General features: G+C 39.9%; 3 protein-coding genes across 3 annotated transcripts; all 3 read right to left on the bottom strand.

Annotated features, from left to right (window-relative positions):
- Nucleotides 1-666: 666 nt before the first annotated feature.
- LOC103468959 (claudin-4-like) lies at nucleotides 667-4,792 on the bottom strand. The gene is made up of 3 exons (XM_017306086.2): nucleotides 4,693-4,792; nucleotides 1,779-1,893; nucleotides 667-1,349 (listed from the first exon to the last, which is right to left on the bottom strand). Exons 2-3 carry the CDS (start codon nucleotides 1,890-1,892, stop codon nucleotides 897-899), a joined length of 567 nt encoding a protein of 188 aa, XP_017161575.1. The 5' UTR covers nucleotide 1,893; nucleotides 4,693-4,792; the 3' UTR covers nucleotides 667-896.
- A 1,109-nt stretch (nucleotides 4,793-5,901) lies between these two features.
- Nucleotides 5,902-11,302, bottom strand: LOC103468958 (claudin-4-like). The gene is made up of 3 exons (XM_008416375.3): nucleotides 11,224-11,302; nucleotides 7,901-8,015; nucleotides 5,902-7,172 (listed from the first exon to the last, which is right to left on the bottom strand). The coding sequence occupies exons 2-3, from the start codon at nucleotides 8,012-8,014 to the stop codon at nucleotides 6,720-6,722; spliced, it is 567 nt and encodes a 188-aa protein (XP_008414597.1). The 5' UTR covers nucleotide 8,015; nucleotides 11,224-11,302; the 3' UTR covers nucleotides 5,902-6,719.
- Nucleotides 11,303-18,039: 6,737 nt separating this feature from the next.
- On the bottom strand, nucleotides 18,040-22,369 carry LOC103468957 (claudin-4-like). Its single transcript, XM_008416374.3, has 3 exons — nucleotides 22,268-22,369; nucleotides 19,468-19,582; nucleotides 18,040-19,036 (listed from the first exon to the last, which is right to left on the bottom strand). Exons 2-3 carry the CDS (start codon nucleotides 19,579-19,581, stop codon nucleotides 18,605-18,607), a joined length of 546 nt encoding a protein of 181 aa, XP_008414596.1. The 5' UTR covers nucleotide 19,582; nucleotides 22,268-22,369; the 3' UTR covers nucleotides 18,040-18,604.
- Between the last annotated feature and the right edge of the window lie 553 nt (nucleotides 22,370-22,922).

Here is a 22,922-nt window from a genome sequence, read left to right on the forward strand (position 1 = left end):
AGTTTTCTGTAAGTTGCTTAAACTTTTTAGATTTTTGATTAACAAAAAGCTATTCTGTGAAATGTAATTTCTTGATTAATCTAACTAATTTTCCAATCACATCTGAATCTGAGGCTGCACAGTGACGCAGTTGGTAGAGCTGTTGCCTTGCAGCAAGAAGGTTCTGGGTTCGATTCCCAGCCTGGGGTCTTTCTGCATGGAGTTTGCATGTTCTCCCTGTACATGGTGGGTTTTCTCCAGGTACTCTGGTTTCCTCCCACAGTCCAAAAACATGACTGTCAGGTTAATTGGCCTCTCCAAATTGCCACTAGGTGTGAGTGTGAGTGTGTGTCCTGTGTGTCTCTGTGTTGCCCTGCAACAGACTGGCGACCTGTCCAGGGTGACCCCGCCTCTCACCCGAAACGTTGGCTGGAGATGGGCACCAGCAACCCTCCCGACCCCACTGAGGGAAAAAGGGTGCAAGAAAATGGATGGATGGATCTGAATCTGATCAAAGATAATAATTTGTTGTGATTATTGTACAAAAACAGAAAAAGTTACAATAAATGTTTTATCAATAGAAAGTAAAGCAGAAAACTGAGAAACATCATGAAACTGAAGCAAATTTAGTTGCTAATTATGTTGACTGGTTTTTAAACTGGAATCAAGAAAGAATGAAAAAATAACAAACATAAAACAGTTTTAATAAGCAAACAAAAAAATGCATCAAAAATATCAGTGAAATCTAATTTTCCTGAATTCAGGAAAATTATTTTAAAAGGCCAACACCAAATGTTAAAAGTATATAAATTATGATTTGACGTCGTCGTCCCAGTTTTTACCTAAATTTATCCCTTGTCTTACTATCTATTGGACACCAGTTCCTTACATCAAGCCTCTAAATTAATTTTTTTATCTTAAACTCTGTTGCTGGAGAAGCTGACGGTTCCTCCAGAGCTGCTAGATCCGGATCTGATTAAGCAGCAGAGCAGAACTCCAGTCAGCATCATCATCACACCAGCTATGAAGCCGATATAGATGCTCGCTCCCACCATCATTCCCTCTCGTGCATTTCTAAAAATATGTGTCACCCAGCTGACCGGGATGATCACCAACAGGCCGGCCAGTATCAGGCCCACTGCGGCTGCCTTGATCATTTTGGGTTTGGTGTCTTGGTTCTGAACACATTGGGTGAAGTCGGAACCAAAGATCAGGAGGAGGAGGCTGAGACCACAGAGGAGGCAGCTGATGACGGTCATGGCCCTCCAGGCATGAATTTCAGAAGATATCATGGTGTTAGGAATCGTTCCGCACACATGTGGTGAAGTTCTGTACGTCACACACGTCTTCCACAGACCTCGATGAAATTCCTATCCATCCAAACACAGAGAAACAGATATTTATATTCATTTATTAAACATGCTGTGTGACATTAAATCAAACAGAAAAATCAAATTAATTTATTTTTACTGAATGTCAGAATTGTGTTTATTTTTTTAGAATATTTTTAAACTCCCATCCAAACCAGAAATTTATATAAATTAATATCACTGAGTCTTTAAACAGTTTAGAAAAGAAGAGATGATGTCAGGAATCTGTAAGTTCATGATGAGATGTAAAACTGCAAAGTCAGTATTATGTTTCATATGTACAACATTTTAATAACGGCTGTTATAAAGACTTTCTGCTTAAATTATACAATAACACATAAAATAGTAGCTGATAAAAAACATAAAAGTTAATTAATCATAACTATCATGCTAATTTGAACCATAAATGCCTTTTGGTCATGTTATTACCATATCGCTAACATGTCCCACAAACCACTCAGGCAGGGAGCAGCAGATGGTGACTCCAATCATCCCGACGGCGCCGAGAACCACAAATATCATCTGAACTGTTTTTAGTGCCATTCTGTAAAAAAGAAAAATTTAAAAACTGGATTAAATAATTTTCTGCTATATATTCCATCCTCTATGCAGGATTGGGTCTCTGGCAACGATGTGCACAGACAGACACTAGAGGGCGCTGGAGCACCTGCACACTGAAAACCACAACATGTTCAACTTCAGCAGCCGACTGAGAGCAACAGAAACAGAAACATTAAACCTGCTGGGGAAAATATGTTACATTTGCTTTGCATTGTCCCCATGGCAACAATATAGTAGGATCCAGTTAAATTATTGATTAACATGGATTGTTCCTATGTTGTTATACTGTGTTTTTTGTTCAATGTGCCCCTGACCCTCCAAAGGTGTCTGCACGGCCCTGTCTATGGATCTCTGTGCAAGTTACAGATCCAGTCGTGTTCCTCATCCTCTCTAAATGCTCTTCTCATTTCCCCCTCTGACTTCACAAATAATCTAACGGTCAGTGGCTCAATGACACCATGTCCCTTCTAAAATCTGATTCCTCTAAAACTGGAGATTAGATATTCAGGATTAGGATTAGATATTCAGTGAAAGGCATCTCCACTAAACTCTATAATCTATGGCGCCTTTCATGACATTCTTTCACTCTCTTCAGTCTCTGCTCCCAGATTGAGTGATGCCAACCTCTCTGCCTCCCCTCACATATTTGTTCCTTGTTTTTCTCCCCTTATTTTTATTTTATTACCTTTTTACTTGGTTTTTACATATTTTCTCCTGTTCACTTATATAAAAAATTGTAAGCCTTTTTCCATCCGTACACTCAGCATCTCTTGTTCTCGTCTCTTTTCCTTTTTGTCACAGAGAAGCTGCACTATGTGGCTCACTGTGACATTAGCAGTTAGAGATCCTGTTCTTATTTCCCCTTTCCTCCTAGTAAAATATTAATAAAAAAAACTAAACTTATGTTTACATTTTATATGTACTTAAATGTATCTGCAAGAACATTTTATTACATAAAACATGACATAATTTATAACATAAAATTTTCTGTATCAAACTTGCACAACGAGCCACATGATGAGTTTTTCTCTGTCCTTCTCCATCTGCACATAAACTGAAGTGAAACTTAACATTCATGACCTCAATAAAATCCCACTTTAGCTCTATTGCTGAGTGTTGCTGCAAACATCAGAGGAGAGGTGACCACAGCTGCAGCGCTCATGTCGCGCTCACCACATTGATGAACAGAGCGTACAACGGAAAATCTCACTATCTATCTCACTATCAAACCACATTTTAAGAGGTTGGAGCAACGTGGCAGAGAAAAGAGACTTTAGATCAGAGATGTGATGACTGCTGCTTGATTTCTTTCTGCCATGAGGCTCAAAATGTCTGACTGTTTTCCTGCATCTGGTGACAAAGTAAAGAACCTCTGAGTTATTTTTGACCAGGACTTGTTATTTAAATCTCATATTAAACGGGTTTCTTTGATTTCCTTCTTTCTGGGTTATTGCTAAAATTAAAGATATCCTGTCCAGGAGAGACGTAGAAAACATAGTCCATGCACTTGTTACTTCCAAAAAAACATATTTCTAAAAGAATGAAAACGTGAATCTCACTTCCTTCACCTGTTTTAAATTTAGCAAATCTCAGAGCTTTTAAACAAGACCTGCTTAATTATTTTAAGATATAGTTTTACAAATTTAAATGTCACAGCATTCTAGGTTTCTAAACTAAACATTTCCAACAAAGGCAGTTTGACTTGGTAACAGGTGGTTTGATTTTTGCTCCATTTCCGACTTGATTGAAAAAATATATGGGCTTCAATTCTTGTAAAAATATCGACAAAATATGCATTATTACATTATTCAAAATGTCTTTGTTATGACAACTTGACATTAACAAAGAAATCATTAATGATATAAATTTGTTATAAAAGTATTACTGATTGCACTTTAAAAAATAGGTATCTTTATGTTAAAGGTAAAGTTTAAACAGTAATGATTTCTTGGTTAAAGTCAAGTTATCATAACAAAGACATTTTAAATAATGTCAACTTTGTATTAAAAGTGTCATAATTTACCCAATGACGCTTTATGACCACAGTCATAAATATTCATGAAGGCTTATTCATGTTTATGACAGTGTCATGTCCATCTTCAAATAAAGTGTTACCAATGTTTCTAATGTTAAGTGTGTAAATGTTTGTGTAATGAATGTGTTTTAATGATGTGAACCCAAGGAAGAAAAGCCCAATAAATAAACAAATTAATATTTCTCCTATTTTAGCTTCTCTTCATTGACTCTCTGCTAAATTAACACATAAAGTCTTTAATAATAGGCTTATTAAAGGTTTTCCTGGTTTTCTCTGCTGCAGGACAAACCAAACGCTTCAATATCAACTTGGTGAAGTTAATTAAACTTTTAACTTTGTTTCTTTATTTAACTCTTTATTGAAGCTACAATCTGTTTAGCGGTGATTCCTTTGGCTTCAGCTGAGATAACTAAACTAAACGTTGTCGCTCTCCTGCAAATGACTTTTTACTTTAACATAAAAATATGATTTTTGTTTTTTGTTTTGTAAATTCCTTAGAGATAACGTGTTGTGACTTGGTGCAATAGAAATAAACTGAACTGAAAATTATTTATTTTGTCTCCTTCTGTATCCTTAGAGCACATTAAAAATGTACAAGTAATAAGAAAAGCTTATTTAGTTCTCAAAAGATTAATTTTGTGCACATTATGATGGATTTCTATAAGATTAGAATCCAACAATTCTTCTATTTCAGCTAAATCAGTTTTTCTTAGCAATAAAAATAAAAAAAGGCAAATAATTTCTTACCCTTCTCACGTTCTGCAGGTTCTTCTGTCTGTTGCGTCTTTAAGTAAAGTGGAAACTGTAAAACGGCACTGAAGGGGTGGTTGTTGCCTCACAACGGAAATCCCGCTTGATTTTTTGCGCCGCCTGTGGTTTTGTTTCACTTGAATGAAGAGTCTGTGCTCATCTAACCTAAAAGTAACAGGGTGTAAGTTTTGACATCTTTAGCAAATATTTAGTGGAAAGATAAAAAAAAACAAAAACAAAGTATCTCAAAATCATTTAATTCTCTGAAGATGGTTTTGAACATGGATAAGATGAAACGATGGTTTTCTCTCAAACTACCAGAGGTTCCTCTGTTGCTTCCCACTGCTCTCTGTGCACAAATGCAGCTTGTCAGTAATTATATAAACATCTTTATGTTGGATAAAGAGTTTTAAAAAGCACATAGAACAATGCTCGAGCTTTATTTGCGTTTATCTGTAGCTGCATTGATTACTGTCTTCACAGGTCTGTCCAACAAATCAAACAGCTGCAGCTGATCCAGACGCTGCTGCTCACGTTCTGACTAAAACCAGGAAGTTAGAGCCCATAACACACCGGCTCCTTGTAGCTCAGAGAATAGACTTTAAAATACTGTTGTTAGCTTATAAATCACTGATCGGTTTAGCACCACAATACATTAAAGATCAGCTGCAGAATTAACCTTCCAGAACCCTCAGGTTCTGGTTCTGGCTCTGCATCCCCAGCACCAGAACCAAACGAGGCAGGATGGATCCAGGCTTTCATGTTGTTGATGCCAAATTCTGTCCCGACCATCCGAATGTCGCAGCAAAAATCCAGACTCATCAGACCAGGAAACGTTTTCCATCTTCTACTGTCCAGTTTTGGTGAGTCTGTGTGGATCGTAGCCTCAGTTTCCTGTTCTTAGCTGCCAGGAGTTTCACCCGGTCTGGTCTTCTGCTGCTGTAGCCCCTCCAGGCTCACCGTGTTCAGAGATGATCTTCTGCAGACCTCGGCTGTAACGATTTGAGTTACTGATGTCGTTCTATCAGCTCCAACCAGTCGGCCCATTCTCCTCTGACTTCTGGCATCAACAAGGCATTTGCTGCTCACTGGACACTTTCTCTTTTTCAAACCATTCTCTGATGGTTGTGTGGGAAAATCCCAGCAGTTTGTGAAATACTCCGATCAGCCTGACTGTTATCAGCAAAGACACTTAAATCACAAAAGTAGTTATGGAAAATCAGCAAAAACTTTTATTTTAATTTCTTGTTTACAAATGAAAAATACAGAAACAAAAGCTGAAATATAAGATAAAATCAGACGGTATCACTTTATCTGAAGGATCTTTATCATTTTGTAAAACAATATTATTTTACATATGAGATGAAGAATCAAACAGCTGAAGTAAAGTTTTTTGTAAGTTGCTTAAACTTTTCATGTTTTTGAAAAACAAAAAGCTTTTATATGAAATAAAATTTTCTGATTAATTTATTTTCCAATCACATCTGAATCTGATCAAAGATAATGATCTTTTGTGATTGTTGTACAAAAACAGAAATAGTTACAATAAATGTTTTATCAATAGAAAGTAAAGCAGAAAACTGAGAAACATCATGAAGTTGAAGCAAATCTGGTTGGTAATTATGTTGACTGGTTTTTAAACTGGAATCAAGAAAGAATGAAAAAATGACAAACATAAAACAGTTTTAATAAGCAAACAAAAAAATGCATCAAAAATATCAGAGAAATCTAATTTTCCTGCATTCAGCGAAATTATTTTGAAAGGCAAAAATGACATTCATGCCTTTTAAAATATTTTTCTTGAAGATCTTTGTGAAGTCAAATGTTAACAGACTTTTAGAAAAATACTGGGAAAAAGAAAAAGTCAAAAGTTTTACAGTGTACGTGGCTTCTAACACTAAATGTTAAAAGTAGATATGATAATTTGACGTCGTTTTCCCAGTTTTTACCAAATCATCTCCCTTGTCTGACTGTCTGTTGGACACCAGTTCCTTACATCAAGCCTCTAAATTAATTTTTTTATCTTAAACTCTGTTGCTGGAGAAGCTGGCGGTTCCTCCAGAGCTGCTGGATCCGGGTCTGATTAAGCAGCAGAGCAGAACTCCAGTCAGCATCATCATCACACCAGCTATGAAGCCGATATAGATGCTCGCTCCTGCTGTCACTCGCACTGTTGCATTTCTAATTTCATTTGTCTCAAAGATGACCAGGATGATCACCAGCAGGCCGGCCAGTATCAGGTCCACTCCGGCCGCCAGGATCATTTTGGTCCTGGTGTCTTGGTTCTGAACACATGTGGTGAAGTCGGAACCAAAGATCAGGAGGAGGAGGCTGAGAATACCCAGCATGCAGCTAAAGACGATCACGGCCCGGAAGGAATGAAGCGGTGAGATCTGCTCGATGCTTTCAAGCGTTTGGCACACCTGTGGTCCGGTTCCCCGCCTCACACACACCATCCACAGACCTACACGAACTTCCTATCCACCCAAAGACAAACAGATATTTATATGCACTTTATTAAACATGTTCCATGAAATTAAATCAGATCGAAAAATCAAATTGTCTTTTTACTGAATGTCAAAATATGTATTTACTTTCTGAGAATCTTTTTAAACTCCCATCCAAACCAGAAGTTTATATGAATTAATATCACTGAGTATTTAAACAGTTTTAAAAAGAAGAGATGATGTCAGTAAGTTTCTGATGAGGCATAAAACTGCAAAGTTCATATGTTATTATAAAGACATTCTGCTTAAATGATACATCCATCCATCCATTTTCTGTACACCCTTGTCCCTAGTGGGGTTGGGAGGTGCTCGTGCCTCTCCAGCTGAGGTACATCCTGGACGGGTCACCAGTCTGTCACAGGGCAACACAGAGACAGACAACCATGCACTCACAACTAGGGAGAATTTAGAGAGACCAGTTAACCTGACAGTCATGTTTTTGGACTGTGGGAGGAACCCAGAGAACCCACCACTCACAGGGAGAACATGCAAACTCCTTGCAGAAAGACCGGGGCCTGGAATCAAACCCAGAACCTTCTTGCTGCAAGGCAACAGCTCTACCAACTGCGCCACTGTGCAGCCCTTAAATTATACAATAAGACATAAAATAATGGTTGATAAAAAAAACCTTTAAAGCTAACTAATCATAACTATCATTCTAATGTCAACCACAGAATGCATTTTGATCATATGATTACCAGATCACCATAATGTCCTATAACCCACTCAGGCAGGGCGCAGCAGGTGATGACTGCAATCAGCCCGACGGCGCTGAGAGCCACACATATCATCTGAACTGTTTTTGATTCCATTCTGTAAAAAAGAAAAAGAAAAAAACTGGAATTAAATCATTTTCTGTGATATATTCTTGGGTTTTCTTCTTGGCTTCCTCTAATGCAGGTTTGGACCTCTGGCAGCGATGTGCACAGATGGACACTAGAGGGCGCTGGAGCACCTGCAAACTCAAAACCACAACATGTTGTCATGCTGCCTACATAAAAACAACTAAACTTAGGTTAACATTTTACATTTACTCAAATTTAGCTTCTAGGAAAACTTAAAATCTTTCTGCATCAAACTTTCTCAACGAGCCACATGATGAGCTTTTCACTGTCCTCCATCTGCACAAAAACTAACGTGAAACTGAACATTCATTGTGGTGATCTGTGTTTTCTGTGTATTTATTTTGAGGTTTTTCTGTGTTTATTCTGTTCCCCTGTGAGTCTCTGTCTTCCCTGTTGATTGATCCCAGTTGTGTCTCATTCCCTGATTACCCTCCCAGTGTCTTTAGTTCCACCTGTTGTCTTTGTCTCTTGTCTCCTCGCCTTGATGCTCCCTGTTCTGTCCTGTGGATTTATTTATTAAACCATCATTCATCTTCATCCTGGTCTGCCTGCGTCTTCCATCACCTCACAACAAAACCACTAATCATGACAATCATGACCTCAATAAAAATACAATTTCTGGGTTTAAAAATTATGATGTGATTATCAGATTTATTTTAACATGTAAATAATATCAGCAGCCATCTTGTTTTCAGTTCTGCTTGTAGTTAATATCATTATTTATAACTGAGAATAATATCCGTCATGTGTCTCACTGACCACCTGCAGGTGTTGATGTCATATTCTGTGGTCCAGTTCTTACTACGTTCTGTTGGTTATGGGTCAGTTATGGCGCTTTTCCACTAACTAACCGGTTCGGTTCTGGTCTGCCTCGGCCAGATTCATTTCCATTACCAAGCCCGACTCCTATTACTTCACCTATAATCAGACATTTCTCCACGTTATCAGTGAATTAATCTGCAGATGGAACTAGAACTTTTTCATCAATATTAGGAAATTATTGACTTACAACAAGCTGATATCTGTTGCTGTAAAGTTACTTGTAAGTTAGTTTTGTCTTATTTATGTTATACTGAGTTATTTGCACCGTGTACTAGACTAAAATTAGCTGATAAGATTTTGTGTTTTTGGATGTATTTGAGTCCATCAGAACCAGAACCTTGAGGTTCTCCATTGCTGAGTGTTGCTGCAAACATCAGAGGAGAGTTGACCACATCAGTTGACCACAGCTGCAGCGCTCACACCGCGCTCACCATAACAGAGCGTATAATGGAAAACCTCACTTTGGGGTAAAACCAAACCGCATTTTAACAGGTTGGAGCAACGTGGCTGAGAAAAGAGACTTTAGATCAGAGATATGATGACTGCTGCTTGATTTCTTTGTGTCATGAGGCTCAAAATGTCTGATTGTTTTCCTGCATCTCGTCACAAAGTAAAGAACCTCTGAGTTATTTTTGACCAGGACTTGTTATTTAAATCTCATATTAAGCAGGTTTCTTTGATTTTCTTCTTTCTGGGTTATTGCTAAAATTAAAGATATCCTGTCCATGAGTGACGTAGAAAACAGTCCATCCACTTGTTACTTCCAGGCTGGAACTTGTTTACTGACAGAAAGTCCATAAAATACAGTTAAAATTCTTCATCTGACCCAGAACGCTGCAGCAGGAGTTCTGGTGAAAATTAAAACCATCATATTGGTTCCAGTTTTGCTCCATGGTTCGGTCCAAAGCTTCAGAAAAACATCTAACCAAAAACAGAGCAGCTCGTTTTGCTCTCATTGTTCCAAATACATAATTATTATTATCAGAATGTGGTTTCGCTTCCCCGAAACGGACAGAGTTACATCCTGATCGTGGCTAAGGCCTCGGGAGGGTCACGTCTTCCTGCTGCATGTGTTCAAACCGCAGGGCGAGTTGAGTTGAGCAGATAGCGCTGGGTCCGCAAAGTGCTGCGCACTGCGCTTGTTACGGTCTGATGAACTTCTGCACCTTTAATTATTTCCAAGATAAACTGTCGGCTCCTCTGTTTAGACTGTAAATGGATTAACAGAACATCTCTTCAGTTTTCTCTGCTCTGTAATGGAGACTAGAATTTAAAGCGCCATTTCAACCAAAGGTTTTGAATGCGCTTCCTAAACAGACGCTCCAAAGCCTCCGGTCCATAACTCTTCAACAGGCTGTCAGCTCCGGTCAGAAAGACGCATTTAGTTCAGAGTCCATGAGATGATATTCAGAAAGGATTTATTGATTGATTGATTTCAGTTGCTTCTGCGATTAACTCTGTGCGTAAAGTCTGAAATGTGCAGTCAAGTGCCAAAATGAAGGACTGCTTTAAAATGTTTCCGGTCAAATACGGAAAACATTCCGTTAACGTGACCGGCTGTCTGGTTAACAAAGGGCCGTTTTTATCTGCAGGTCCAGCTCAACCTGACTCAAACATAAACATGCAGGGAATAAATCGATTTCCAATCAGGTTTTGACACCAGAATTAAGAATGAACACGTTTTGACTGAGGCTCTTTAAATGTGTAAAGATTTGAAACTTTAAATTGACCTTTGTGACAAAACAGACCAGGGTGTATTTGCTTATCTTATTGAGAGAAAACGCAACAAGCAAATACACGATTTAATTAACACAGAGGGTTTAATAACCAGCTCCATCACACATCAGAGTATCTGACTCTTTAATAATCACTCGTCTCCTTTTAACTTTGTTTCTTTATTTTTAGCTTTTTCTTGAAGCTACAGTCTATTTGCGATTCCTCTCATCAGTTTGTCATTAAACGTTAATAGCAGCATTGACATTTAGTTAATGCTGCTATTAACTAAATGTTCTCGCTTTCCTGCGACTAACTTTTTACTTTTCTTTAACATAGAAAATTATTTTTTTTGTTTTTGCTTTGTAAATTCCTTAGAAATTATGTATTGTGAATTGCCACAATATAAATAAACGGAACTGAAAGTAATTTCTATTGTTCCCTTCAGTATAGTAAATCTAAAGAGCACATTAAAAATGTATAAAATATTTTTGAAAAAGCTAAATTTGGTTCTCAAAAGGTTAATTTTGTGCACATTATGATGGATTTCTAACAAGAATAGAATCCAACAATTCTTCTATTTTAGCTAAATCAGTTTTTCTTAGCAATAAAAATAAATAAAAAGGCAAATAACTTCTCACCTTTCTTGTGTTCTGCAGGTTCTTCTGTCTGTTGTGACTTTAAAGTGGAAACTGTGTGAACTGACACCAAAGATGTGATTGTTGCTTCATAACGGAAGTTCTGCTTTATTTTTTGCACATCTGTGATTCTGATTTGTCAATGAAGAGTTTGTGCTCATCTAAGCTAATAACAGGATGTAACTTTTGACATCTATTATAATAATAATAATAATACATTTTATTTCAAAGGCGCCTTTCTGGCACTCAAGGACACCGTACAAGAGTAAAAAATAGTGACAGACACAAATAAAATATAACAATTAAAAATAGATAGAAATAAATAAAACAAAACAATGTATCTATATAAAATCTATGTAAAATCAGGCAAACCAATTGTGTCATGTGGAAAAGGCAGATCTAAAAAGGTGTGTTTTGAGTTCGGTTTTAAAATTTGATAATGACTTTATGTTTCTAAGGTAATGAGTTCCATAGTTGGGGAGCAGAGCGACTGAAAGCTCTGCTCCCCATGGTGGTGAGACGGGCAGAGGGGACAGTGAAATGGATAGAGGAGGATGATCTGAGGGAGCGAGAGGGAATGGCAACATGAATAAGATTTGAAAGATATGATGGGGAGAGATTGTAAAGGGCCTTGAAAGTGTACAGAAGAATTTTGTATTCTATGCGGAACTTGGTGGGCAGCCAATGGAGTCTTTGCAGGACAGGAGTGATGTGGTGCATGGATGGGGTTTTGGTAATGATAATGATTAGATTTTGTCAAATAAAACAACAGAGTATCTCAAACTCATTTAATTCTCTGAAGATGGTTTTGAACATGGATAAGACAAAACGATGGTTTTCTCTCAAACTACCAGAGGTTCCTCTGTTGCTTCCCACTGCTCTCTGTGCACAAATGCAGTTTGTCAGTAAGTATAAATATCCTGGTTTTATTTTAGATAAAGAGATTTCTTTTAAAAAGCACATAGTACATTTTTTACAAACACTGAAATAAAGATTGGGTTTCATTATTGTAATGGATCCTGTTTGTCTCTCAGATATAGAAATAAATTATCAGGAGCTCCTGGATTATTGAGGCGTTTTGTATCTGAAAGCTTCGACCAAATGCCTTCAGTCCTTGAATGCTGAGCATCATGTGCTGTAAGTTTGCAGCAAACGTCTTACATGTCATTGTGAGTTGAACTCAGAAGCTGAATGGAAACAAACGACCTGTTACGTCCCGTTCTTCACGCTACAATAATATATATTTATTGCACGCTCCGCCTGTTTGAACAGAAAAAGGGAAACCAGCTCCCAGTGTAACGGCTCCTACAGCTGGAAGCAGCTCCAGTCTGAACTTGAGATGTCGGATGTTTTTTTTCCAGCTGTTCTTAAAAACATGCAACGTGATTCTATTAATCAGTGCCATTGCTTTAAAACTGTTTTAAAATTTGTTTTAAACTTGTGGTTACACTCACCGGTCACTTTATTAGGTACACCTTGCTGGGTTGGACCCCCTTTTGGCTTCAGAACCACCTTAAACCTTCATGACAGTTTCAAGAAGGTACTGGAAACATTCCTCAGAGAGTCTGGTTCATATCGACCTGACAGCATCACACAGAATAGTTTCTGTGACTCTTATTAAAACCTCAACAGGCACGAAATGAAAGAGCTACTAAAGCCACATTAGCAGCATTGAATTAAATTTGAATGAAATTGAATTAAATCCCCTGTTTGTTGCGCGTCTCTACACAGTGCAGCAGATTACAGGGCCGGTCCAAGACTGTGTGAGGCCTGGAGCAGAATTTGATTTATTGGCCCCTTTTGTTCCTAAAAACATCAGCACCTCTAACAGATGTGTTGGATTTAATCTGAGAGAGGGGGAAGTAGTTTAATGGCCAACCTAAAAAGCAATCAGTTATACTTGTAGTTTACTAAATTGTATTTGTGAACAAAACATAAAGATTAAACTCACAGCATCAGTGTTGCTATGGTAACAAAACAATCTAACTATAAAAATTGTTCTTTGAACTTTTACAAAGTAAACTTGCCAGCTCCTTAAAAGCTTACATTTAAATGTTAAACAATTTAAAATATTTTAATTTATGTATGCTGAAACTGAATCAGATTTAACAGCATTGATAATCTCAATAAACAAATGTTACATTCAAGTATCTGTGGTTTGTGTTAAAATATTAGCATTTATGGGGCCCCTGAAGACCTGAGGGACCTGATGGAGCCGCTGACTTAATTTGGATTAAACAGAAGTGCAAATCATTGATATTCATTTTCATTGTATATTTTGATTTGTTGTTTTTAAGACTAGTTGTGGGTGTAAATAGTGTTTCACTGCCAATGAAACATATGATTACCGAGTGATATTTTTAAATTTCCTGTCACCTTAACATCTTTTAATACAAAAACACGGTGGACCGCCGGGCTGAGCAAGTTTTCCGGAAAAAGCCCTGTACAGTAATGGGTTATTATAGTTTATATTGATCAGAGACTATTTATAATCAGTCAATCAATCAATCAATCAATCAAATTTTATTTGGATAGCACATTTCAGCAGCAGGGCATTTCAAAGTGCTTTACATAATTAAAATAAAAACAGCATGTGGCATTGAATAAACAGTGAGAAAGAGAAAGAGATTTTGAAACAGATTAAAAAAGATAAAAACATTAAAACCCCTTTTAGGACTTCAGTTAAACGTCGTTTAGATGGGATTCTAACCCTCAGGGATTTTAGTCAAAAACATCGTTTGACAAGGACTCCAACCTCTAGGTAATAATATATATGGCTAAATAATTAAAAAACTATAAAAAGCAGAACCAATTCAATATTTTGTACTTTTTCTGCAGGTGAAATTAGGGTAAATATTACCTTTGATGAGAGACTTGATAGTTTTTTTAAATAATGAAGATATAATACATTTTATACAACTATTGATGCTCATTGGTAAATATCGCATTCATAAAGCAGAACAACATTGGATGCTTCTTTCAAGAACTATTAATAAACATAAATCATTTGCATTTTCTCCTTCAGCTGCATCACTAAAACCACGACCCAACATCCGTCCAATAAATCCTCAGATCATCCAGAAAAGCTTCATGTTTGGTGAACTTTAAGTGCAAAGTTTTTATTTTGTCTAAAATCTGGTGAAACCAAAATGCTGGAATGAATAAACAGCTTGTGAAGATTCTAGGATCTTTTTTATTTAAACTGAGATATTAAAGTTTAACAAAGGGAAGAAAAACTCATCAACAGAAGTAGTTGTAAAAAATCAGCCAAACCTTTTCTTTTGTTTACAAAATACAGAAGAAAAACTCAAAGATAAAGAAGTCAGACTGGAGCACTATATGTGAAGGATGGGCATCATTTTGTAAATCAATATTTTGCATCCATCCATCCATCCATCCATCCATCCATCCATCCATCCATCCATCCATCCATCCATCCATCCATCCATCCATCCATCCATCCATCCATCCATCCATCCATCCATCCATCCATCCATCCATCCATCCATCCATCCATCCATCTTCTTCCGCTTATCCGGGGTCGGATCGCGGGGGCAGCAGCTTCAGAAGGGAGGCCCAGACTTCCCTCTCCCCAGCCACTTCTTCCAGCTCCTCCAGGAATCCCAAGGCGTTCCCAGGCCAGCCGAGACATCGTCCCTCCAGCGTGTCCTGGGTCTTCCCCGAGGCCTCCTCCCGGTAGGACATGCCCGGAAAACCTCACCAGGGAGGCGTCCAGGAGGCGTCCTGACCAGATGCCCGAGCCTCAACTGGGTCCTCTCAACGTGGAGGAGCAGCGGCTCTACTCTGAGTCCCTCCCGGATGACCGAGCTTCTCACCCTATCTCTAAGGGAGAGCCCAGCCACCCTGCGGAGGAAACCCATTTCGGCAGCTTGTATCCGGGATCTCGTTCTTTCGGTCATGACCCAAAGCTCATGGCCATAGATGAGGGTGGGAACGTAGATCGACCGGTAAATCGAGAGCTTCGCTTTTTGTCTCAACTCTCTTTTCACCACGACGCACCGGTACAGCGCCCGCTTCACAGTAGACGCTGCCCCAATCCGCCTGTCGATCTCCCGCTCCCTTCTTCCCTCATTCGTGAACAAGATCCCCAGATACTTAAACTCCTCCACTTGAGGCAGAACGACCCCCCTGACCCGGAGAAGGCGCTCTACCCTTTTCCGGCTCAAGACCACGGCCTCGGATTTGGAGGCGCTTAGCCTCATCCCGGCCGCTTCACTCTCGGCTGCGAACCGCTCCAGCAAGAGCTGCGGATCACGATCTGATGAAGCCAACAGGACCATATCATCCGCAAAAAGTAGAGATGCGATCCTAAGGCCACCAAAACGGATCCCCTCAACACCTCGGCTGCGCCTAGAAATTCTGTCCATGAAAGTAATGAACAGAATCGGTGACAAAGAGCAGCCTTGGCGGAGTCCAACTCTCACCGGAAACGAGCCCGACTTACTACCGGCAATGTGGACCAGACTCTGACACCGGTCATACAGGGACCTGACAGCCCGTATCAAAGGGCCCGGTACCCCATACTCCCGGAGAACCCCTCACACGGCCCCCCTAGAGACACGGTTGAACGCCTTCTCCAAGTCCACAAAACACATGTAGACTGGTTGGGCGAACTCCCAGAACCCTCTAGGACCCTGCTGAGGGTCTAGAGCTGGTCCAGTGTTCCACGACCAGGACGAAAACCACACTGCTCTTCCTGAATCCGAGGTTCGACTATCCGACGGACCCTCCTCTCCAGGACCCCTGAATAGACCTTACCAGGGAGGCTTAAGAGTGTGACCCTCCTGTAATTGGAGCACACCCTCCGGTCCCCCTTTTTGAACAGGGGATCTTATGATGTTATTACTCATCATAAGGGTCTTGGGCTGCGCTTCGTCTGGTTCCTCACCTGGACCTGTCTGCCTTGTGTGGCAGGCTGGGGACCACCACCCCAGTCTGCCAATCCAGGGGAACTGCCCCTAATGTCCATGCGATATTGCAGAGTCGCGTGAGCCAACACAACCCTACAACTTCCAGAGCCTTAAGGAACTCCGGGCGGATCTCATCCACCCCCGGGGCCCTGCCACCAAGGAGCTTTTTGACCACCTCGGCGACCTCAGCCCCACAGATTGAAGAGCCCAACCCAGAGCCAAACTCCTCCCATGCCCGAGTTTTTGCCTCAGCGACAACCCGAGCAGCATGCCGCTTCTCCCGCTGGTACCCATCAGCTGCTTCTGGAGTCCCACAGGCCAAAAAGGCCCGATAGGACTCCTTCTTCAGCTTGACAGCATCCCTCACCGAAGTTGTCCACCAACAGGTTCGAGGGTTGCCACTGCGACAGGCACCAACAACCTTGCAGCCGCAGCTCTGATAAGCCGCCTTGGCAATGGAGGTACGGAACATGGTCCACTCAGACTCAATGTCCCCCACCTCCCCCGGAACGTGTTCGAAGTTCTGTCGGAGATGGGAGTTAAAGCTTCGTCTCACAGGGGACTCTGCCAGACATTCCCAGCAGACCCTCACTACACGTTTGGGCCTGCCAGGTCTGACCGGCTTCCTCCCCCACCACCGGAGCCAACTCACCACCAGGTAGTGGTCAGTGGACAGCTCCGCACCTCTCTTCACCCGAGTGTCCAAGACATACGGCCGCAGATCCGATGAGACGATGACAAAGTCAATCATCGAACTGCGGTCTAGGGCGTCCTGGTGCCAAGTGCACCAGGACGCCCTGGTTCAGGCATAATGGATACCCTTATGCCTGAACATGGTGTTCGTGATGGACAATCCGTGACGAGCACAGAAGTCCAACAACAGAACACCACTTGAGTTCAGATCGGGGGGGCCGTTCCTCCCAACTACGCCCCTCCAGGTCTCACTGTCATTGCCCACGTGAGCGTTGAAGTCCCCCAGTAGAACAAGAGAGTCCCCAGGAGGAGCACTCTCCAGTACCCCCTCTAAGGACTCCAAGAAGGGTGGGTAATCTGAACTGCTGTTCGGCCAGTAAGCACAAACAACAGTTTGAACCCGTCCCCCCACCCGCAGGCGGAGGGAGGCTACCCTCTCGTTCACCGGGGTAAACCCCAACGTACAGGCACCCAGATGGGGGGCAACAAGTATGCCCACTCCAGCCCGGCGCCTCTCACCGTGGGCAACTCTAGAGTGGAAGTACGTCCAGCCCCTCTCAAGGAGACTGGTTCCAGAACCAGAGCCATGCGTCAAGGTGAGGCCGACTATTTCTAGCCAGAACCTCTCAGCCTCGCACACTAGCTCCGGTTCCTTTCCCACCAGAGAGGTGACGTTCCACGTCCCAAGAGCCAGCTTCTGCAGCCGAGGATCAGACCGCCAGAGTCCCCTCCCTTGGTTGCCACCCGTAACACAACGCACCCGACCCCTTTGGCCCCTCCAACAGGTGGTGAGCCCATTGGAAGGGGGACCCACGTCTCCTCTTTGGGCTGAGCCCAGCCGGGCTCCGTGGGTAAAAGCCTGGCCACCAGGCGCTCGCCATCGTGCCCCACCTCCAGGCTCCAGAGTGGGGCCCCGGTGACCCGCGTCCGGGCGAGGGAAAACCAAGTCCAATGTTATTACTCATCATAAGGGTCTTCGGGCTGCGCTTCGTCTGGTTCCTCACCTGGACCTGTCTGCCTTGGGTGACCCTACCAGGGGCATAAAGCCCCAGACAGCATAGCTCCTAGGATCATTGGGACACTCACACCCCTCCACCACGATAAGGTGTCAGCCCAAGGAAGGGCAATATTTTGCATGGGAGTCAAAAATGAAGAATCAAACAGCTGAAGTAATTTTTTTCTGAATGTTGCTTACATTTTTTATGTTTGTAGGAAAAAAACCTTTTCATTTTTTGATTCATCTTATTTATTTTTCCAATCACATCTGTATCTGATCAAAGATAATGATCTGTTATTATTGTACAAAAACCTAAATAGTTACAGTAAATGTTTTATCAATAGAAAGTAAAGCAGAAAACTGAGAAACATCATGAAATTGAAGCAAATCTGGTTGGTAATTATGTTGACTGGTTTTTAAAGTGGAATTAAGAAACATGAAAAAACATAAAATTGATTTAATAAGCAAATTTTAAAAATGCATCAAAATATCACTGAAATCAAAATTTCCTGCATTCAGATATTTATGTTTTTTTAAATTATTTTTCTGCTCATGATCTTCATGAAGTTTAATTTTAACAGAGATTTTAAGAAAATACTGTGAATGTTGCCAAAGAAAAATAAAAGATGTGTTACAGAATACATGGCTTCCAACAGTAAATGGTAATAGTACAGAAATTATCATTTCACTTCATCTTCCCAGGTTTTACCAAATCATCTCCTTGTCTGCCCGTCTGTTGGACACCAGTCCCTCCCATTACAGCCTAGCTCTGAAGCTGGTGATAGCTGCTGGATCTGGATCTGCTTAAGTAGCAGAGCAGAAGTCCAGACAGGATCATCAGCACACCAGCTATATAGCCGATAAAGATGCTCGCTCCCAGCGTCAATCCCTCTGGTGCGTTTCCAATATTATTTGAAAACCATCTGACCGGGATGATCACCAGCAGGCCAGCCAGCAGCAGGCCCACTGCGGCTGCCTTTATCATTTTGGGTTTGGCGTCTTGGTTCTGAACACATGGGGTGAAGTCGGAACCAAAGATCAGGAGGAGGAGGCTGAGACCACAGAGGAGGCAGCTGATGATGGTCATGGCCCTGCAGGCCTGAATGTCAGGGTATGCCTGGGAGTCAAACGTTTTACACACCCGCGGTCCAGATCCCTGCTTCACACACGCCATCCACAGACCTGTATGAACTTCCTATCCATCCAAACACAGAGAAACAGATATTTACATTCATTTATTAAACATGCTGTATGATATTAAATCTGATAGAAAAATCAAATTAATTTCTTTTTACTAAATGTCAAAATAAGTTTTTTGGGGGTTTTTTTTGTAGAATCTTTTTAAACTTCCATCCAAACCAGAAGTTTATATAAATTAATATCACTGAGTCTTTAAACAGTTTAGAAAAGAAGAGATGATGTCAGGAATCTGTAAGTTTATGATGAGACATAAAACTGCAAAGTCAATATTATGTTTCATATGTACAACATTTTTATAACAGTTGTTATAAAGACATTTTGCTTAATTTATACAACAACACATAAAATAGTTGTTGATAAAAAAACATAAGAGTTAATCAATCATAACTATCATTCTAATTTTAACCATAAATGCCTTTTGGTTACCTTATCATCCCCATATCCCACAATCCACTCAGGCAGGGAGCAGCAGATGATGACTCCAATCAGCCCGACGGCGCCGAGAGCCACACTTACCATCTGAATTGCTTTTCGTGCCATTCTGTAAAAAACAAAAGAAAAAACTGTATTAAATCATTTTCTGCTATATATTCCATCCTCTATGCAGGATTGGGCCTCTGGCAGCGATGTGCACAGACAGACACTAGAGGGCGCTGGAGCACCTGCACACTGAAAACCACAACATGTTCAACTTCAGGGGCCGACATAAAAAAACAACAAACCCAGAATCTACAAGTCCAAACTTCATAGATGTAAATTCAGTGGTGGATTCAGTCACTTCCAAACTTCCTACTGTGTTATTGTGCAGAACACATCCACAACATGTAATTTTAGTTTAGATCTATGGATCTCAGTTAGAGGCCCTTCATAGAGTTTCTAGATTTACTCTTTAGTTTCTGTTATTCTTGTATGTCTGAGTCTATGTCGAGCTTTCTTTAGTGATAGTTTTATTTAAGCCTTCTAGTTCCTTATTTCGGTTTTCCTGTAGAGTTTCTAGTAATGTTTATTTCTTAGTTATTTTAATCGCCGCAGGTTCAATTATTCTTGTCGAAGTTTAGGTTTACTTTTCTTAGTAGTTCCAGTTGTTTCTTAAGCACTTCTAGCTTTCCCCAGTAGTGTTTCTAGTTTTCTTATTTTGTCACTTTAGGTTTAGTTAGTCTTTTGCCTGAATCTGTCCATCCTCCTTTAGCGATTCTAGTTGAGTTATGTCTTTATTTAGTCCTTCTAGTCACCGTAGCTCTACATCCCCAGTTAGACCAGCCTTTCTGTTTAGGTTTATTTATGTTTTCCTTGTGTATTTTTGTCTTTCACTTTACCAGGTCTTTAGTATTAGTGTTTAGTTTTAGATGTATTTTCAGCTCTCTAGTGTTTCCTCCCCGTTTTTTCTCCAGTATATCTCCTTAGCTTCCCTGCGCCATCTTCTCCCCGCCCCTCAGCAAAGCTCCTCTTTCTCATCTAGTTAAGTCCATTTTCCCATTTACTACCTCCCAGTATTTAAGCTCCTCTGTCCCAGTCTCAACTCGCCAGTCCGTCCGGTTTCCTGCTCGTCGTTCCCCTCGTGCTCCTTAGTATCTCTTCGTGTCTCAGTTTTGGATTTTCTTTGGTTTGTTTTGTGTTTCCCTTGGATGTTCATTTTTATAAGCTGGACTCTGATTTTGTTAATTGAATTTTCTAAACCACACCCACGTCTTTACCTGCTGCTTTTGGGTCTACCACAACACATCATGACATTATTGAAGAATTATCTGTTTCAGCCGCGCTCACAGATCCAACATTTTCATCGTGGGGTGATAAAGGGCTGACATGTTTTAATGATTTTTACAAAGAAGGTATTTTTAGCAGTGCTGCAGACCTTTCATTACAATTTAATCTCCCTTCTTCTCATCTATACCTTTAAATTAGACTCTGTGCCAAAGGTTTGTTTCCCACTTTTCCTTCCAAACCACCGAACTTGTAGTGGGAGATGTGTCTGAGCTGATCCTCTTCAAAACTCATATATCTGTAAAGGTTTACAATGAAATTCTGTCTTTTGACTCCTCACACATTACCAAAGTTAAGGCAGCTTGGGAACTTGAACTGGGTCTAAATTTTGGAGAGGACTGGTGGAATAATGGTCTTAGAACATTCATACAAGTTCGGTCTGCCCAGCTTTCACTCGTACAGTTTACAGTTTTCTTCAGGGTGAATATCCCCAAAACTTGTCACAACTTTTTGCCTCAGTTTCTGACAATTGTGACAAACGTCATTCACCTTCCTGTCATTTAACTCGCATGTTTTTGGCAGAACTATTTTGGTACAATGTCAAAGATACTTTCATCAAACCCTCTCCCCATGTTGATAGTTTTAAATATAACAAATCTCAGAGCTTTTAAACAAGAACTGCTTAATTATTTTTAATATATAGTTTTATAAATGTACATTTATGAATTAATATGCTGTTTCTAATAAAGCTTAATTATACAGATTTTTTTGCTTTCTCTTGCAGTAATGCACTGATCTGTTCTTGTGGCATAACTGAACACTGAAAGTCTGATGATTTATGAATAAATGCATATTTATATAAAACTATAAATGTGTTTCTAATATTAAGTTTGTAATTGTTATGTAATGAATGTGTCTTTCATTATGTGAATCCCAGAAAGAGCAGCCAAATTAAAATTTCTCCTATTTTAGCTTCTCTTCATTGACTCCTTGCTAAATTAACACATAAAGTCTTTAATAATCAGCTTATTAAAGGTTTTCCTGGTTTTCTCTGCTGCAGGACAAACTGAACGCTTCAATATCAACTCGGTGAAGTTAATTAAACTTTTAACTTTGTTTCTTTATTTAACTCTTTATTGAAGCTACAATCTGTTTAGCTGTGATTCCTTTGGCTTCGGCTGAGATAACTAAACTGAACGTTCTCAAATAACTTTTTACTTTAACATAAAAATATGATTTTTGTTTTTTGTTTTGTAAATTCCTTAGAGATAACATGTTGTGATTTGGTGCAATAGAAATAAACTGAACTGAAAATTATTTATTTTGTCTCCTTTTGTTTGATGGATCCTTAGAGCACATTAAAAATGTATAAGTAATAAGAAGAGCTTATTTGGCTCTCAAAAGATCAATTTTGTGCACATTATGATGGATTTCTAACAAGATTAGAATCCAACAATTCTTCTATTTTGGCTAAATCAGTTTTTCTTAGCAATAAAAATAAATAAAAAGGTGAATAATTTCTTACCTTTCTCACGTTCTGCAGGTTCTTCTGTCTGTTGCGTCTTTAAGTAAAGTGGAAACTGAATTGGCACCAAATATGTGGTTGTTGCTTCATAACGAAAGTTCTGCTTGGTGTTTTGGTTTAATGCACATCTTTGGTTTTGTTTTGTGTCAATGAAGAATTTGTGGTCATCTGATGTAACTTTTTACATCTTCAGCAAATGTTTAGTAGAAAGATTTTATTTTGTATACAATTAAAAACAACAAAGAGTATCTCAAACTCATTACGTGTCTGAAGCTGGTTTTGAACATGGATAAGACGAAACAACGGTTTTCTCCCAACTCTGTTGCTTCCCACTGTGCACAAATGGAGTTAGTCAGTAATTATAAATATCCTGGTTTTATTTTAGATGAAAAGAACATAGAATTTTTTTTACAAACACTGAAAATGAAGATTGGGTTTCATTATTGTAATGGATCCTGTTTGTCTCTCAAATATAGAAATAAATTATCAGGAGCTCCTGGATTATTGAGGCGTTTTGTATCTGAAAGTTTCGACCAAATGCCTTCAGTCCTTGAATGCTGAGCATCATGTGCTGTAAGTTTGCAGCAAACGTCTTACATGTCATTGTGAGTTGAACTCAGAAGCTGAATGGAAACAAACGACCTGTTACGTCCCG

The sequence above is a fragment of the Poecilia reticulata genome, chromosome 8 (genome assembly GCF_904066995.2).
Source record: "Poecilia reticulata chromosome 8, P_reticulata-male-v2, whole genome shotgun sequence".
Classification (NCBI taxonomy): domain Eukaryota; kingdom Metazoa; phylum Chordata; class Actinopteri; order Cyprinodontiformes; family Poeciliidae; genus Poecilia; species Poecilia reticulata.

What these genes read in the sequence shown, in the direction of transcription:
- LOC103468959 (XM_017306086.2), bottom strand. Translation starts at nt 1,892, where the DNA reads ATGGCACTAAAAACAGTTCAGATGATATTTGTGGTTCTCGGCGCCGTC. An exon ending in TGGGACATGTTAGCGATATG is followed by an intron (nt 1,350 to 1,778) that starts GTAATAACATGA and finishes TTGGATGGATAG; the next exon opens with GAATTTCATCGAGGTCTGTG.
- LOC103468958 (XM_008416375.3), bottom strand. Translation starts at nt 8,014, where the DNA reads ATGGAATCAAAAACAGTTCAGATGATATGTGTGGCTCTCAGCGCCGTC. An exon ending in TAGGACATTATGGTGATCTG is followed by an intron (nt 7,173 to 7,900) that starts GTAATCATATGA and finishes TTGGGTGGATAG; the next exon opens with GAAGTTCGTGTAGGTCTGTG.
- LOC103468957 (XM_008416374.3), bottom strand. Translation starts at nt 19,581, where the DNA reads ATGGCACGAAAAGCAATTCAGATGGTAAGTGTGGCTCTCGGCGCCGTC. An exon ending in TGGGATATGGGGATGATAAG is followed by an intron (nt 19,037 to 19,467) that starts GTAACCAAAAGG and finishes TTGGATGGATAG; the next exon opens with GAAGTTCATACAGGTCTGTG.